The sequence below is a fragment of the Schistocerca americana genome, chromosome 3 (assembly GCF_021461395.2).
Source record: "Schistocerca americana isolate TAMUIC-IGC-003095 chromosome 3, iqSchAmer2.1, whole genome shotgun sequence".
Classification (NCBI taxonomy): Eukaryota; Metazoa; Arthropoda; class Insecta; order Orthoptera; family Acrididae; genus Schistocerca; species Schistocerca americana.
In genome coordinates, this window is record NC_060121.1 from 423,736,477 (window position 1) to 423,751,777 (window position 15,301).

Sequence of the window (15,301 nt, forward strand, 5' to 3'; positions counted from 1 at the left end):
TGTAACAAAATAGGATACATTAATGAGAAGTGTCACCTGCCATAATTGTCAGTATTTCAGATCTTGCCCTCTGTAGATATGGAGACTAACCTGGGCAAGTGACATCCCATAAAAAGCGCAGTCACATGTTCCAGATGATGACATAGCAGCTTCTGCCAAAGATGATCCCTTCTACACTGGGGGCGCAACTTAAGAAGACGACGGGTTGGTGGGAAGAATGGTTAGGGACTCTTATTCAATCTCTACAGATTTCTCCAGCATCCAGATCTGACTTCCAAAGAACATGCACTATTTATACTATGCTCTTCCCATCAATTTCGCCCATCTCGTTGCTTCCTTCCTCTCCCATCGCCCCTCCTATGTCACTATCCACAATACCAACTCCCCTACTTCCTATCCCTCCACCGGCATGCCCCAAGGCTCCATCCTTCCCCCTTTCCTCTATCTGCTGTATAATGCAGAAGTGCCCAAACCTCCCCCGCATGTTCACCTTCTACAATTTGCTGAAGACACCGCCTTCCTGGCCATTTATCCTACCTTTCAACTGTCCAAACATACCCTTCAAACCCACCTTGACCAGTTCACCGCCTGGTGCAACCAGTGGCTCCTTCACATCAACTCTTCCAAGACCCAGCCAATCATCATAGGTCGTGCCACCCCCTACTTCTGCCTCCGCGATTTTTACCATACCATTTATGGTCATCCTATCCACCTCACTCCTACCCTGAAACACCTTGGCCTCACTCTCGACCGTCACCTCATCTGGACTCCCCATCTCCTTATGATCTATCACAAAGTACACAATAGACTCCACCTCCTGAAACTCCTGTCCGGCCGGACATGGGGACTGCATCCTTCCACCAACCTTCACAAATCCTTGATCCACCCCATCCTTTGTTATTCCAGTGTCACATGGATTTCGGCCCCTCCCAGATTCTCTAAAGCCCTCAAGATCCTTGAACACCATGCATTCTGCCTCGCCTTCCATATCTGCTTCCTGTCCCCCATGCGAATCCTCTATGACCTCATCCCCTGCCCACAACTTCTCCTTTTCTTCAAACACATCGATACCCTATACAACGTCTGCAGAGTCGATCCCCCCTCCCCCAGCCCGTAGCTGTGCCTTTTCTGTTGTGTCCCACCCTCTCTCCCTCTCCACAACCTCCACCTCCTTTTCCAACGCAACTTCCAGCGCCCGGATGGTGAACTCTGCCATGATCTCTATCCCTCCTACCAACTCTAACCCTCCTTCCCCCTTCCTACTCCTCAGGGCTCCCTCTCTGTTCCTTTCCCTTCCTCTGAGCGGTTTTCTTCGCTCCTCCACCCCCTCCATTTCCTGTGCACCCCTTCTGTGTCTCTGTGCTCCTGCCTGACTTGCCTTCCCTCTCCATCTCCCACCCCGACCACTCCTTGGTGCGCCCAGACCCCCTTTTTCTTTCCATACCACCCCCTCCACCACCCCCTCCCATGCTGAACCTTCCTTTCCACTCTTTTTCCCTGTTTTCCAGCTGCTTCTCCCTCAGCAGGTCCCTCTCGATAGTTTTTATTCTTCGTTGTGTGTGCTCTGTCTCTTACAGTGTTTTTTTTAAGTGTCTTCATTCTGGAGTATTTTTATACTGTGGCCAACTTTTAACTTGTGCGTGTGACTTCAGTGCATTTTATGTCTACTTTTTTTAACTGTCCCACAATGACCGTCTTCGAGTCAGTGTATATTTTAACCCCCATTGTCTCCCTTTTGTACATATAGTTTCCTCTTTTTTAACTGTCATGTCACTCAGCTGAAGAGCGGCGGATTGTACCACTGCCAGTCGTCCCCTGCCTATATGAGGCAGTGGAATGAAATCACAATAAAGAAAAAAACCCATCTCATTGAAGACAAAATTTCCATGGCAGACTAATCTATGGAATGTCCTTTGGAAATACAATGCTTGGCTGTGGCTGATTTACTGGGTTGCGAAGGCGAGTTTAGTGATCAAGTTCAATCCATGAACTGTGCATATCGTCTGACCAATGTACACTTTGCCAAACTGACAAGGTATTCTATAGAGTCCAGCCTTCTTCAATCCCAGATCGTCCTTTGCCAAACCGAAAAGAGCACAAGTCTTTGTAAGTTGGAGAAAGATTACCTTGACATGATGTTTTCTTACTCTTTTGCCTAATTTCCACGAAATATGTCCGACGTACAGGAGGAAAGCTCTAGACTTAAACCTTTCCTTCCAGTCTTCCCCTTGTGAGTGGTATGACATGTCTTCTTTACAGCAGTGCTGATCTGATGTGGAGAATATCCCTTATCTTTGAAACTGTTGTGGGAGTTCCAGCTCCTTTGCAATGCTGTCTCCATCAGACCCAACATGTGCTTGGTGCACCAACGTTTGAAGGACCCTTATAGTTTGTGATGCATGGTGGCAGCTAGGCACCTGCAAATAGAGGTTTGTATGTGTGGGCTTATGGTAGATGGAATGCCCCAATGATCCATCCACTTTCTGTCAGTCATAGCCGAGCATTGATTACACTGCACGGAAATCCTGGTCTCAATGAGATCCTTCTGGGATTCAGTTATTAAGGAATCGGTGGAAATACGTTTAGCACAAGATCTTATAATAAAAGGTTTCAGATAGATTATATAATGGTAAGACAGAGATTTAGGAACCAGATTTTAAATTGTAAGACACTTCCAGGGGCATATGTGGACTCCGACCACAATCTAATGGTTATGAACTGTAGACTAAAACTGAAGAAACTACAAAAAGGTGGGAATTTAAGGAGATGGGACCTGTATAAACTGAAAGAACCAGAGGTTTCAAGGAGAGCATAAGGGAACAATTGACAGGATTGGGGGAAAGAAATACAATAGAAGAAGAATGGGTAGCTTTGAGGAATGAAATAGTGAAGGCAGCAGAGGATCAAGTAGGTAAAAAGACGAGGGCTAGTAGAAATCCTTGGGGAAACAGAAGAGATACTGAATTTAATTGACGAAAGGAGAAAATACAAAAATGCAGCAAGTGAAGCAGGCAAAAAGGAATACAAACGTCTCACAAATGAGATCGGCAGGAAGTGCAGAATGGCTAAGCAGGGATGGCTAGAGGACAAATGTAAGGACGTAGAGGGTTATCTCATGAGGGGTAAGATAGATACTGCCTACAGGAAAATTAAAGAGACCTTTTGAGAAAAGAGAACCACTTGCATGAATATCAAGAGCTCAGATGGAAACTCAGTTCTAAGCAAAGAAGGGAAAGCAGAAAGGTGAAAGGAGTATATGAAGGGTCTATACAAGGGCGATGTTCTTGAGGACAGTACTATGGAAATGGAAGAGGAGGTAGATGAAGATGAAATGGGAGATATGATACTGCGTGAAGAGTTTGACAGAGCACTGAAAGACCTGAGTCGAAACAAGCGCCAGGAGTAGACAACATTCCATTAGAACTGCTGACAGCCTTGGGAGAGCCAGTCCGGACAAAACTCTACCATCTGGTGAGGAATATGTATGAGACCAGCGAAATACCCTCAGACTTCAAGAAGAATATAATAATTCCAATCCCAAAGAAAGCAGGTGTTGACAGATGTGACAATTACCGAACTGTCAGTTTAATAAGTCACAGCTGCAAAATACTAACGCGAATTCTTTACAGACGAATGGAAAAACTGGTAGAAGCCGACCTTGGGGAAGATCAGTTTGGATTCCGTAGAAATGTTGGAACACATGAGGCAATACTGACCCTACGACTTACCTTAGAAGAAAGATTAAGGGAAGGCAAACCTACATTTCCAGCATTTGTAGACTTAGAGAAATCTTTTGACAATGCTGACTGGAATACTCTCTTTCAAATTCTGAAGGTGGCAGGGGTAAAATACAGGGAGCGAAAGGCTATTTACAATTTGTACAGAAAGCAGATCGCAGTTATAAGAGTCGAGGGACATGAATGGGAAGCAGTGGTTGGGAGGGGAGTGAGACAGAGTTGTAGCCTCACCCCGATGCTATTCAATCTGTATATTGAGCAAGCAGTAAAGGAAACAAAGGAAAAGTTCGGAGTAGGTATTAAAATCCATGGAGAAGAAATAAAAACTTTGAGGTTCGCCGATGACATTGTAATTCTGTCAGAGACAGCAAAGGACTTGGAAGAGCAGTGGAACGGAATGGACAGTGTCTTGAAAGGAGGGTATAAAATGAACATCAACAAAAGCAAAACGAGGATAATGGAATGTAGTCGAATTAAGTCGGGTGATGCTGATGGAATTAGATTAGGAAAAGATACACTTAAAGTAGGAAAGGAGTTTTGCTATTTGGGCAGCAAAATAACTGATGATGGTCTAAGTAGAGAGGATGTATAATGTAGACTGGCAATGGCAAGGAAAGCGTTTCTGAAGAAGAGAAATTTGTAAATATCGAGTATTGATTTAAGTGTCAGGAAGTCGTTTCTGAAAGTATTTGTATGGAGTGTAGCCATGTATGGAAGTGAAACATGGACGATAAACAGTTTGGACAAGAAGAGAATAGAAGCTTTCGAAATGTGGTGATACAGAAGAATGCTGAAGATTAGATGGGTAGATCACATAACTAATGAGGAGGTATTGAATAGAATTGGGGAGAAGAAGAGTTTGTGGTACAACTTGACTAGAAGAAGGGATCGGCTGGTAGGACATGTTCTGAGGCATCAAGGGATCACCAATTTAGTACTGGAGGACAGCATGGAGGGTAAAAATCGTAGAAGGAGACAAAGAGATGAATACACTAAGCAGATTCACAAGGATGTAGGCTGCAGTAGGTAATGGGAGATGAAGAGGCTTGCACAGGATAGAATAGCATGGAGAGCTGCTTCAAACCAGTATCAGGAGTGAAGACCACAACAAAAACAATGGTGTGGGCTGCATTTACAAGGAATGAATTGGGTCCTCTGGCCCAGCTGAACCGATGGTTAGCTGTAGGTGGTTATTTTCGGCTACGTGGAGACCATTTGGGCCCATTCATGGACTTCTTGTTCTCAAATAACGATGGAATTTTTATGGATGACAATGTGCCACGTCACCATGCCACAATTGTTCTCGACTGCTTTGAAGAACATCATGGAGAATTCGAGCGAATGTTTTTCTCTTAACATCGCATCCCTATTAACTCAGATGCCACGCGCTGATTAGCTGCTGCAGTACAAATGGCACACGGAAATATCGTTTCTTGAAGATGTAGTACAGGGAATTCATCTTCAAATGTGTCGCTAATATGCAGTAATGAATATGAACTTAAATCATTCCACTTGCAATACAACTTGGGAGTAGAAGGCAAATGACACTTAGACCTTATAACCTATTATGACGCCATAGTGACGAAGACTGCCGACCTGTGGCCATATGTATCGAGCAGATGCAGGAAGCAAAGTGATTCTGCTATGGGGACAGTACCTGTTGTTTACATTAACTCTTATTGTTTTATTTTTGTTTATAAGAAATTGTATTTTAAAAATCTGAATTTCAGGAAGATATTTTGTAATAACTAATTTCTCACGGAAACTTTTATCACAAGTTTCCAACATCGGAACTTGTGATGTTTACGGTTAGGGGAAGGGGAGCGGTTTTGTGGTTGAAGTGGTGCATTGACTCCTAAAATTTTAGAAATTAAGCACTTGGTTTGTAGCATATGCTGAATACACCACCAACCTGTGGATCAGAGGAGTTATTTACACTAAGCAGTGTGCGTGCGTATTAAGAGCTCCAGTGGTCGATTTGTAGGCATAGAACCACTTTGGTGTGACAGAGGATCGATTGTTAAAAGGGTGCGGTTTCAGTCCAGTTAATTTATCTGTTTATCTCAGCTGACTGTTTTAGGAAAACTCAAGTTGCGAAATTCGTTCACTTCTTTACGACAAACATGCAGAATATATCTTTTCTTCTTTTCTGTACCTGTTGTCTAAATGCCTCCGCCCTCCAACAATGTCGACCAAAGCAGTTATGCGGCAGGTAGATCGATATATATTTGAAAATCACATATTTTTATATTGCCTCGACTTCTTCATGTTTTGGATGCTCTGCCGGTTATGCAAGTAGTTATTACGTGGGAAAGGAATTAAAAAAGCTTTCATCAGTAATTCAAGTTGAAGTGTGTGATTTTTTTTCCAGATGGAAGTGTTCTCCACGCGCGACATTAACCAAGAAATCTTAGTGAATATGGACTCTAGGACCTCGACGCCAAGGACGTTAAAATAAAAGACCTCTTGCTCGACGATCACGCAATCCAAGAAGATCTCTGTTCCCGCGTCATTTGAAATATTTACTGTTGAGCAGCGAACGGTGGAAGGACGGAGAAGAATTACTCTGAGTGATATTGAAGCACACCTTTCGTAATACGTCGGAAGATTTTTCTTCGAGTTCTTCTGAAAGCTTCCTTTTTCATTGTAGTAAGTTACCAGTTCATAGGAATTTACAGTATTAGCTGAATTCTTAAGTGATATTGTTTTGAATCGTGATTGTTGAACATTTATTAATTTACTCTAAACCGGATATCACATGAATGTAAAGAAAGTAATCCGTGAAAGATGTTTTTATAATAAGCGTTTTGATTATTGCAGTAACATGCCTTTCAAGTCACTTACTGATGCCGAATATGAAGACATATTTAAAGCAGCCATTGGTGATTGTTACGAAGTGGAAAGCAGTTTTGTGGGCGATATTTGCAAATCACTTGCATACAAAGGAATCAATAACCGTAAAACTGTTGAGGTCTGTACGAGCTTCTACATAGCTCAATGTGTTCTGTGAAGAAGAAGGAATTATTTTAATTTTATGTTGTTTACAGGATGAAGTAGTGACGCCTAAAGAAAACGAAGCGTTAACACCTGGGGAGACAGCAAAACATGAAAGTCACACGTTAGTCACCAGAACGGAAAATGTTTCAGAAAAACCAAAGAAAGTCAAGCTCTTTTCTGCTCCTGAGATACCCGGTCAAAAGAAGATTATTCCAGTATTCAAAAGTAAACCGAAAACGAAAATTCAAGATCATCCAGAAAATAATGCTACAAAAAGTAAGTGCTGTCATATTAATCAGTTTGAAAGCCTATATTATGTGAAGAATAATTGGATAACATGTATGTAGGCTAGTGTAAGTTTTTATATTTGTAAGAAGTTCAGACGTGAAAATTTTATACCCGGACCACGGGGTCACCCGTTGGAATTGTGCCATGTAGCTCATAGTCATGTACCCTTGTGACTACACCATGGAAGAGGTCATTGTAGAATAACCCCCTGTGAATTACTATAATGAGAATGTGCTCTTGGATCATTCTTTATAAACTTACAGATGTTTTAGTTGATTGTAAGGTGACCACTTAGAGTTTAGTCTCAGTAGTAAAACTGCCAAATAGCACTGTCCTAACTAACCATTTTTGATAAATTCACGTTTGAAGGCTCTTTTGATAAATTCACGTTTGAAGGCTCTTTTGATAAATTCACGTTTGAAGGCTCAGGGTTGTGCACCTGGTCATTAGACAGGCAGCAGTTTCTTTACTTTCAGAGATCTATTACCTAGTAATTATGCTTTCAGAGATCTACTACTTGCAAAGTAGGACACACTTATGATATTTAAAAGTTTAAAATTTGCTACTGTTTATAGTTTTTGAAAGGCTGGACTTTTTCCTGTATGGAAACGACGGTTTGTGGCCCATTGGTGCTTTCCCTCCATAATTTGTAGCCATTTTTATAACGCTGTATATATTTTTCGTGTGATGAGAGTGTGAATTACTCGAGATTTTTGACATTCACTTAAGCTAATTTGGAGGTAAGAAATAGCATATCATTATTTATATTATTCTTACATACCCTAATGTATTGCAAAAGGAGTATAAAACTGAAGTAGGTGAATTATAGGTTGGGGTAAACAATAGCATTAACTTTCATGTAACATGAGTCACTTTCATGTAATTAAGTTTTTATACCAAGAGAGGTACTAGAGATAACTTTATCTTGTTCAGTAATTTACTTCTTAGTGTGAATGTGTAACTAATATCACTACTAAAAGTTTCACAATTTCAACCAGTATTGTAAAAACAGAAAATTAAATGTGTAATGTGAGTTATGTAATCTGAGTCACAATTGTATTATTTTAAGATTAGAAGAAGAGGATGCTCTTAGCAGCTGCAGAAAAACAGAGTAGGAGGAGGGAAAAGTTAAAGAGTGAAGGAAAATATGACGAATTTAAGAAGCATCTGGAAGAAGCTAGAAAAAGCCAGCAGAAACAGAAACAAAAGTTTCTACAGTTACTCAACATAAGCAGACTGTTATTAGAAGAAAGAATGTCTAAAAATAGAGAGAGAGAGAGAGAGTTAGAAAACGTAGGCAACATCAGATGCAAGATCAGAAACCTAGTAAAGCAAGTTCGTCACTGTATAAATCACATAGTGCATTGGATAAAGCCATGGTTCCAGTGCTGCAATTGCTTACATTAGCAAGGTACTGTCAACTATACCAGAAAATGTGAAGGTAGTTTAAATCTGGTCAGATGCACCTTCCTCACAATTTAATATATTACTGCTGCTTTACCTCGATTTCAATTATTTCATAATGTGGGATCTATTGGAACTTATTTGCTACATCCCATGCTAAAGGAGCCGTAGATGGAATTAGTGCAGTTCTAGAACCGCGAGTGGGGAATACAGTAAAAAAGCGAGAATTAATTGTAGGTGATGCATCAACTTTCATTCAGGCAGCTGCAAGTACCACAACTATGCAGGTTTTTCATGTGTCTATTGATGAAATTCAAGGAATCAATGTGAAACTTAATCTGGCTCAAACATTCTCTTCAGCAAAATCAGTACCAAACATAAAAAGCATTCACTTTTTTCAGTACAAGAAAGGAGTACTACGAACATACCTGCTGTCTCTAAAGAATTTTGCTGCTGCAGATCATCATACTGAAGAAATTATAAAAAGTGTGATATTTGGAAACTGGTACAAAGTAGAATATGACAGTAAATTCAATGCTGAAGAAGTAAATGCAGTTTTTGGAAATTCTTACTTACTCAGTGCAATGGAGTGTGCTGGTAACTATTGGAAATGGCCTGTAAAATGTGATGAAATTATAAAGAAAATTAATCTACTTGATGTTGTCAGTGCAAGAGGAGATTTTCACTTCTCTGACTTTTTAATTGAATTTGCAGTTCATTTTCCCAGATGTCATGCTTTTATAATTTTTCATAGTGTTTGAAAAGTGAAATGGTAATGTTGAGTGTATGTTATTTGTCACATAATGTCATATTTTCATTTCTCTGCTTGCAGGAAAAAAGTTTTTCCAACAAGACGTAGAAGTAACATGAGTCACGTAACACTGAGTCACGCACCTTTTTCAATATATTACAATATTTCACATGGTATAAATATTTTTGGAAATCTGTAACTCTGTAATTTGAATGCCAACCTAATATGCACTTTCTGTGATAAAAACCAGATCCATACTCCTAATAGTTTGAGGACACTATTGACCTAAAATGCACATTAGGAACAGGATATCCAAAATTTGTAACCATGAGTACAGCATAAATTACATTCTTGTTCTTTAATTTTAATGCTCTTCCCTGCTTAAATAACACTTCAAGATCTTTGCCTGAATAACACAATTTATAATTATAATTTACAAAAGAAAATATGGTTTATAGATTGATAATAAGTCAACACAATAAAACATAGATTTCAAAATGTAATGCGAATCACCACGGAATCTCCCTTTTAGTAATTATGTGACCTACAGACATAAGTTTTTTTGTGGATTGCTACATAGGCCAATAAGTTGAAATAATGTATAAGAACTATGTAACATCAATTGGATTTTAGATGAAAAATATTAAAAAAAGAATACCTTTTTCGAGTTGGGCTTTTAATTAAATTTGATGAACTTCGAAGTCCCTGGCCATACTTAGACAATTTGATTTCAACTTGATTTCTTGCTGAGATGTTTAGCATTTTTAGGTACAAAGAATATCTAAATCATTTCACTCACTGGCAAAAAATAAAATGAAACTGTCATCCACATTCGACACCACAGGGTACTGATAAATAGAAGCATATTTATTCCCTGAAAAATTATTCCTAAAATATTTGTGGCTGACTCATAGGTCAGAAATATAAACAGGTGAGAGCTGAAAACAGTTATCAGTCATTTTTCATAGGCATAGTCCATATCAATTCAGGCAGGCTAGGAAAAAATCTTACCTTCATAGTCTCGAATGTTATTGAATTTAGTGTATGTTAAACTGAAGGACTATGTAAGAAACATGTATTTTTTTTTTTTGTTTTCTGCAAAAAAAATTGCTGATACGAGATACAGCCCTCTGTCCATACCATTTTGAAGATGGGAATTTTGGAACAAATTTTTAAATGCTATATCTTGAGAACAGTCCCAGTTTTTATTTATTTATTTTTTCCGAAGAATCCTCCATTTGGACTTATCCAAATATGTTCTTTTACTATAGCATTCTGAACTTTTTTATAATTTACGGAAATTTTTTTTTCAGAAATGCCAATCCATAAAATTTTGATTTTTTTTCTGTTGAAGAGTACCATATAGTTCTACATTCTCTGAAAAGGAGAGCTTCCACTTTTAGGTTGAACAGGTTTTGTAAACGATCGAAATTTTTGCCATACATAAAACCTGTTTCATTATCACATAACATGCTCATAAAAATCAGAACCTAGCCTTATTTAATATAATTTTTGTTTTGAAAGATGAGTAACAGACTCATTTTTCCAGTGTTGTAAATGGTTCCAAAATGTATGTGAAAGGTCCAAAGACTTCAAGGTTTCAATTTATACAAGTTCTGTGCACTCAGTTTTGTACTGAACTTAGCCAGTCAATGAAATAAAAATGTGTTCCACTGCTTCAGTATTATCCTTGGATATAGAGTGATGCCTCCCTGTTGAAGTGATAGGAACTGGAGCACCTACAATCTTCAAAACATTATGAACAGGAAGTGAGCACTGATGGCGTTGTTGCTGTCCTTCAGCTGGAAACCTATATCCAGCAGGTGGTCCATTTAGTAGCATAAAGTTCATTACAATTTCGTTTAACTCATAACTGGTATCTGTAATCTCTGCAATCCACCAGTTACAGTCATACATACATGCCACAAACATCCCCCTTCTCAGGTTATGAATGTGAATATTATCCCACTGTTTCTGAGGAGTTGGCCAAATGAATGACATTTCTTCTTTCTTGCTCTTTAAAATGCATGCAATATGAGTTCACCCAGCACTTTGAGTCCAAAAATGTATCTTCTGAATTCCTTTCATAGGAGTAGTTTGTTTGGACCATTCTTCTTTTTTCTGCGCACGGAATTCTTTGATTTCCTCTTTGGACTAAAGAATGAGGGCTGTGGATGTGTAACATTTCATGACCCTTTTAAAATCCTCAGCATTCTGAATTGGAGCTGTATTTGGTCTGGAAAGATTATGTTTTGTAGCATGGTGCTTCAGTAGGCCTCCTATACCATCATAAGGCCCCTTCCCGTGACCAGTAGCACTGTATACCCAGTCAGTTGGCACAAGTGACTTACTCAATTCAAACAGCTGGTAACGAGTTTTAAAATGACTAGGAGTGCCATCAGAAATAATGATTATCTTCTCTGCCCGTTCGCAGTTGAAGAATTACTAGCACATTACTAGCAAAGCATGTGCTGAGTCATGTTCTGTGTCATCATTTACAACTGCAACACTTGTTTTGAAAATATGGTACTTCTGTAAAAACTGAAACCTGTTCATTACTCCAATGATACCCTTGTACTTCTTCTGGGAGAATTACAGACCAGTTCTCCGCAAAATCACAGTGAAGCACTAAACATAGTTCTTCAGCCTGTACACACCCTTTCATTTCTGCAATGTGGTGTTGCAATTTCTTCAGATGCTGCTGTGTTACTGCTTTCACTGACCATTTACCAAGTTCATCAATGAAACTGTCAAAGGCAACAGTTTTCTTAATTAATTTATTTTCTCCCATGTCACATATGTAATTTCTGCAGAGTTATCTGCTGCATCTTCCAGGCCAAGTGTCTATAAAGACAGTTCTTCCTTTCCAGGGCAGTCAGCACATTCTTGAAACAAACAAGTCTCTCGCTTTACATCACAGACTACTAATGACTTCACACCCCAAACCAAGGTGTCATATGTCATGCTCCAGTAAGTTCTTCAAAGTTACCACACAAAGTTCAAAATTTGTGCAGTACACACATAAACAGACATCTCTAGTTGGGTGTGGAACTACCCACTGAGTTCATGATGCATAAAATTTTGATCTTCCATTATGTGAAGTCGTATAGCTGCTCTTATAAACTGCAAAAGTTTCTTTAATACTGTGAGTCATGTACCTCTTCACTTTCACAACTTTTTTACCTTCAACTGTTACAATTATAGTGTCTTTTTTGTTGGCACTCTGGTGAGAACAGTCCCATTTACCTTCCAGATAAAATGACTGCCTCTACAGGATGACCATAATAGGGATCTGGTCTTCCAAAGACTCCTTTTACAGACCTCACATTTCTTGATTTCTCTAACATGTCCTTCTATACTGTTGGGACATGGTTCACAATTGTTTTCTTTGAAAATGATTCTGGAATAATAGTTAAAACTTGCACCTTTTGACTGTAGGATTCACAATATTCAACAGCTGAACTGATATTTGTGAAAAACTCCTGGCAAGAGGTGCAAAAGCGCTTTTGTTCATTTTCTTCTGAAGATGGCATTTCTACTTTGAAAAGTGTGGCCAGTTTTGCTGTACTGTATTCATCCATACCTTTAGTAATTCTCTGCGCTTTCTTGAGCATAGAGCTTATGGCTCGACTTCACTGACCATGATTACTTAACAGGGCTACCACCTACCTCTGTAGTTGACTGATTCAGGGTATTTGATTCTTCCTCTTTTGATGCAAAATCTGCTTCATCTGCACCGTGAGAGGCTTCACCATGTTCAGCTACTATCATTGTAGTTATTCTGTCAAAACATATAGAACACAAAAAGTCGTCATTGGAAACATCTTCACTTTGAAACAGTCTTCAAATGAGAACACTTATTCCCAACCTGAACAAAGTCCGTTGTTTTGTTTGTCTTATATATCACTCTTTTATGGATGTGCAAATAGTCAGCACACTTCACTCTCCTGTGGTTCCAGTCAGAAGACATTTCAAACAGTCCTTTTCAAAAAACATGCTGCAACTGTGTCAACAGGCAAATTCTTCACAAAAACACAGAACTCACTGGATGGTCCCAGATTTCTTAGAAGCCACTTCAGTAAACAAATTGTTACTGAACAACTACAATACAGAAACCTGCAAAGAACAACCACGACAAAGAACCTGTCAAGAGACTACAACCAAGTGTAAATATCTGCAACAATGAAAGTGAAAAGAAATAACTGCAACAAGAAAATGACAAGAAATAACTGTAACAAAGACAATAGAAATAAACATTGTAACAAAGAAATTAGTAAGAAACAACTTCAATGATGACATACATTACCCTTGAAAGTTTAAAAAAAAGGATTTTTAAAATAAAACCTGTCCAACTTAAGTGGAAGCTCCCCTTTACAAAGAATAGAGTACTACTACATGGTACCAATCAACAGAAAAAATCCAACTTTTCTGAATTGGCATTTTTGAAAAAAAATGTTGTCTGTGAATTATAAAAAAATCAAAGGGCAACAGTAAAAAACTTAGATAGATATGTCCAAACGGAGGATACCATTGTAATCATAAAGCAATTATCTTTCAGATTAAAAACTCTAACAAAATATCTAGAACTGTTACAGAGATACAGCATTTAAAAATTTTTGCGAAATCACATCTTCAAAATGGTGTTTGTAGCGTCATTTTCGGAGGCAGGAATTTTTTTGGAGGAAAAAAGAAACGTGTTTGTTACTTACTCCTGAATTCTAACAAATACTAAATTCAATAACATGGGAGACTATAAAGGTAACACACCTGCCTGAAGTAAGATGGGTTATGCCCATAACACATTTGTTTTATTACAGTGCTTAATATTTTTTCTGCGTAAAGAATTACAATAGACAGCCTGGATGCTCAGGTATGGTGATATACCCATATTCTGTTACTGTAAATTAAAAGGACAATTTCAGTGACATAAAATAAAAACAAATGATGAGAAACAGTAAAAATTTTTATACACACATGGAGAGAGAGAGAGAGAGAGAAAAATTCTGCAAAAAACTGTTGCATAAATGAATTCAAATATAGAGAGCGAAATTATGTTTTTAATATTTTTTCAATCATGCAAATATAATTGTTTTCTTTCAGATCTTGATTAAAAGATGAAAAAAGTTCACTTAAGAGTTAGAGGCATAGCAGTCATTGTTTAGTTTATACAACCTTGTATCATGACTTCATAATGATGTGACATCCAGCTTACATACATCATTGGAGAAGGGGACCCAAATACACGTATCAAAAAAAGTTTTGCATCACCTCGGTTCTGAGAGTTCCAGAACCTGTACAGAAAATTGCAATAGAGGTAAACCTAAACACCATTTCCACCCTTTTTATTGCTCATGAAAACCACACATTGCATGTTATACCACCATACAGTGAGACCTTCAGAGGTGGTGGTCCAGATTGCTGTACACACCGGTAGCTCTAATACCCATTAGCACGTCCTCTTGCATTGATGCATGCCTGTATTCGTCGTGACATACTGTCCACATGTTCATCAAGGCACTGTTGGTCCAGATTCTCCCACTTCTCAACAGCGATTCAGCATAGAACCCTCAGAGTGGTTGGTGGGTCACATTATCCATAAACAGCCCTTTTCAATCTATCCCAGGCATGTTTGATAGGGTTCATGTCTGGAGAACATGCTGGCCACTAGTCAAGTGATGTCGTTATTCTGAAGGAAGTCATTCACAAGATGTGCACAATGGGGGCACAAATTGTTGTTCATGAAGACGAATGTGCCGGTTGCTGTGGTTGAGTGATTCTAGACGTTTCAGTCTGGAACCTCGCGGCTGCTATGGTCGCAGGTTTGAATCCTGCCTCTTGCATGATTGTGTGTGATGTCCTTAGGTTAGTTAGATTTAAGTAGTTCTAAGTCTAGGGGACTGATGACCTCAGATCTTAAGTCCCATACTGCTTAGAGCCATTTTTTGAAGACGAATGCCTCGCCAATATGCTGTGGATATGGTTGCACTATCGGTCGGAGGATGGCATTCACGTATCGTACAGCCGTTATGGTGCCTTTCATGCCACCAGCGGCGTACGTCAGCCCCACATAATGCCAACCCAAAACAGCAGGCAGCCTCCACATAGTGCACTCTTTGAACAGTTT

At 39.0% G+C, this 15,301-nt stretch overlaps 1 protein-coding gene across 1 annotated transcript in view; it reads left to right on the top strand.

Moving 5' to 3' along the window:
• The first annotated feature begins 5,719 nt into the window (after positions 1 to 5,719).
• The window catches only part of LOC124606845, a 64,009-nt gene continuing 54,427 nt past the window's right edge, over positions 5,720 to 15,301 (top strand). The window contains exons 1-4 of the mRNA XM_047138922.1: positions 5,720 to 5,765; positions 6,109 to 6,386; positions 6,558 to 6,708; positions 6,785 to 7,010. Of these exons, the coding sequence (XP_046994878.1) occupies positions 6,562 to 6,708; positions 6,785 to 7,010 (373 nt within the window). The 5' untranslated portion in view covers positions 5,720 to 5,765; positions 6,109 to 6,386; positions 6,558 to 6,561. The remainder of the gene's footprint in view (positions 5,766 to 6,108; positions 6,387 to 6,557; positions 6,709 to 6,784; positions 7,011 to 15,301) is intronic.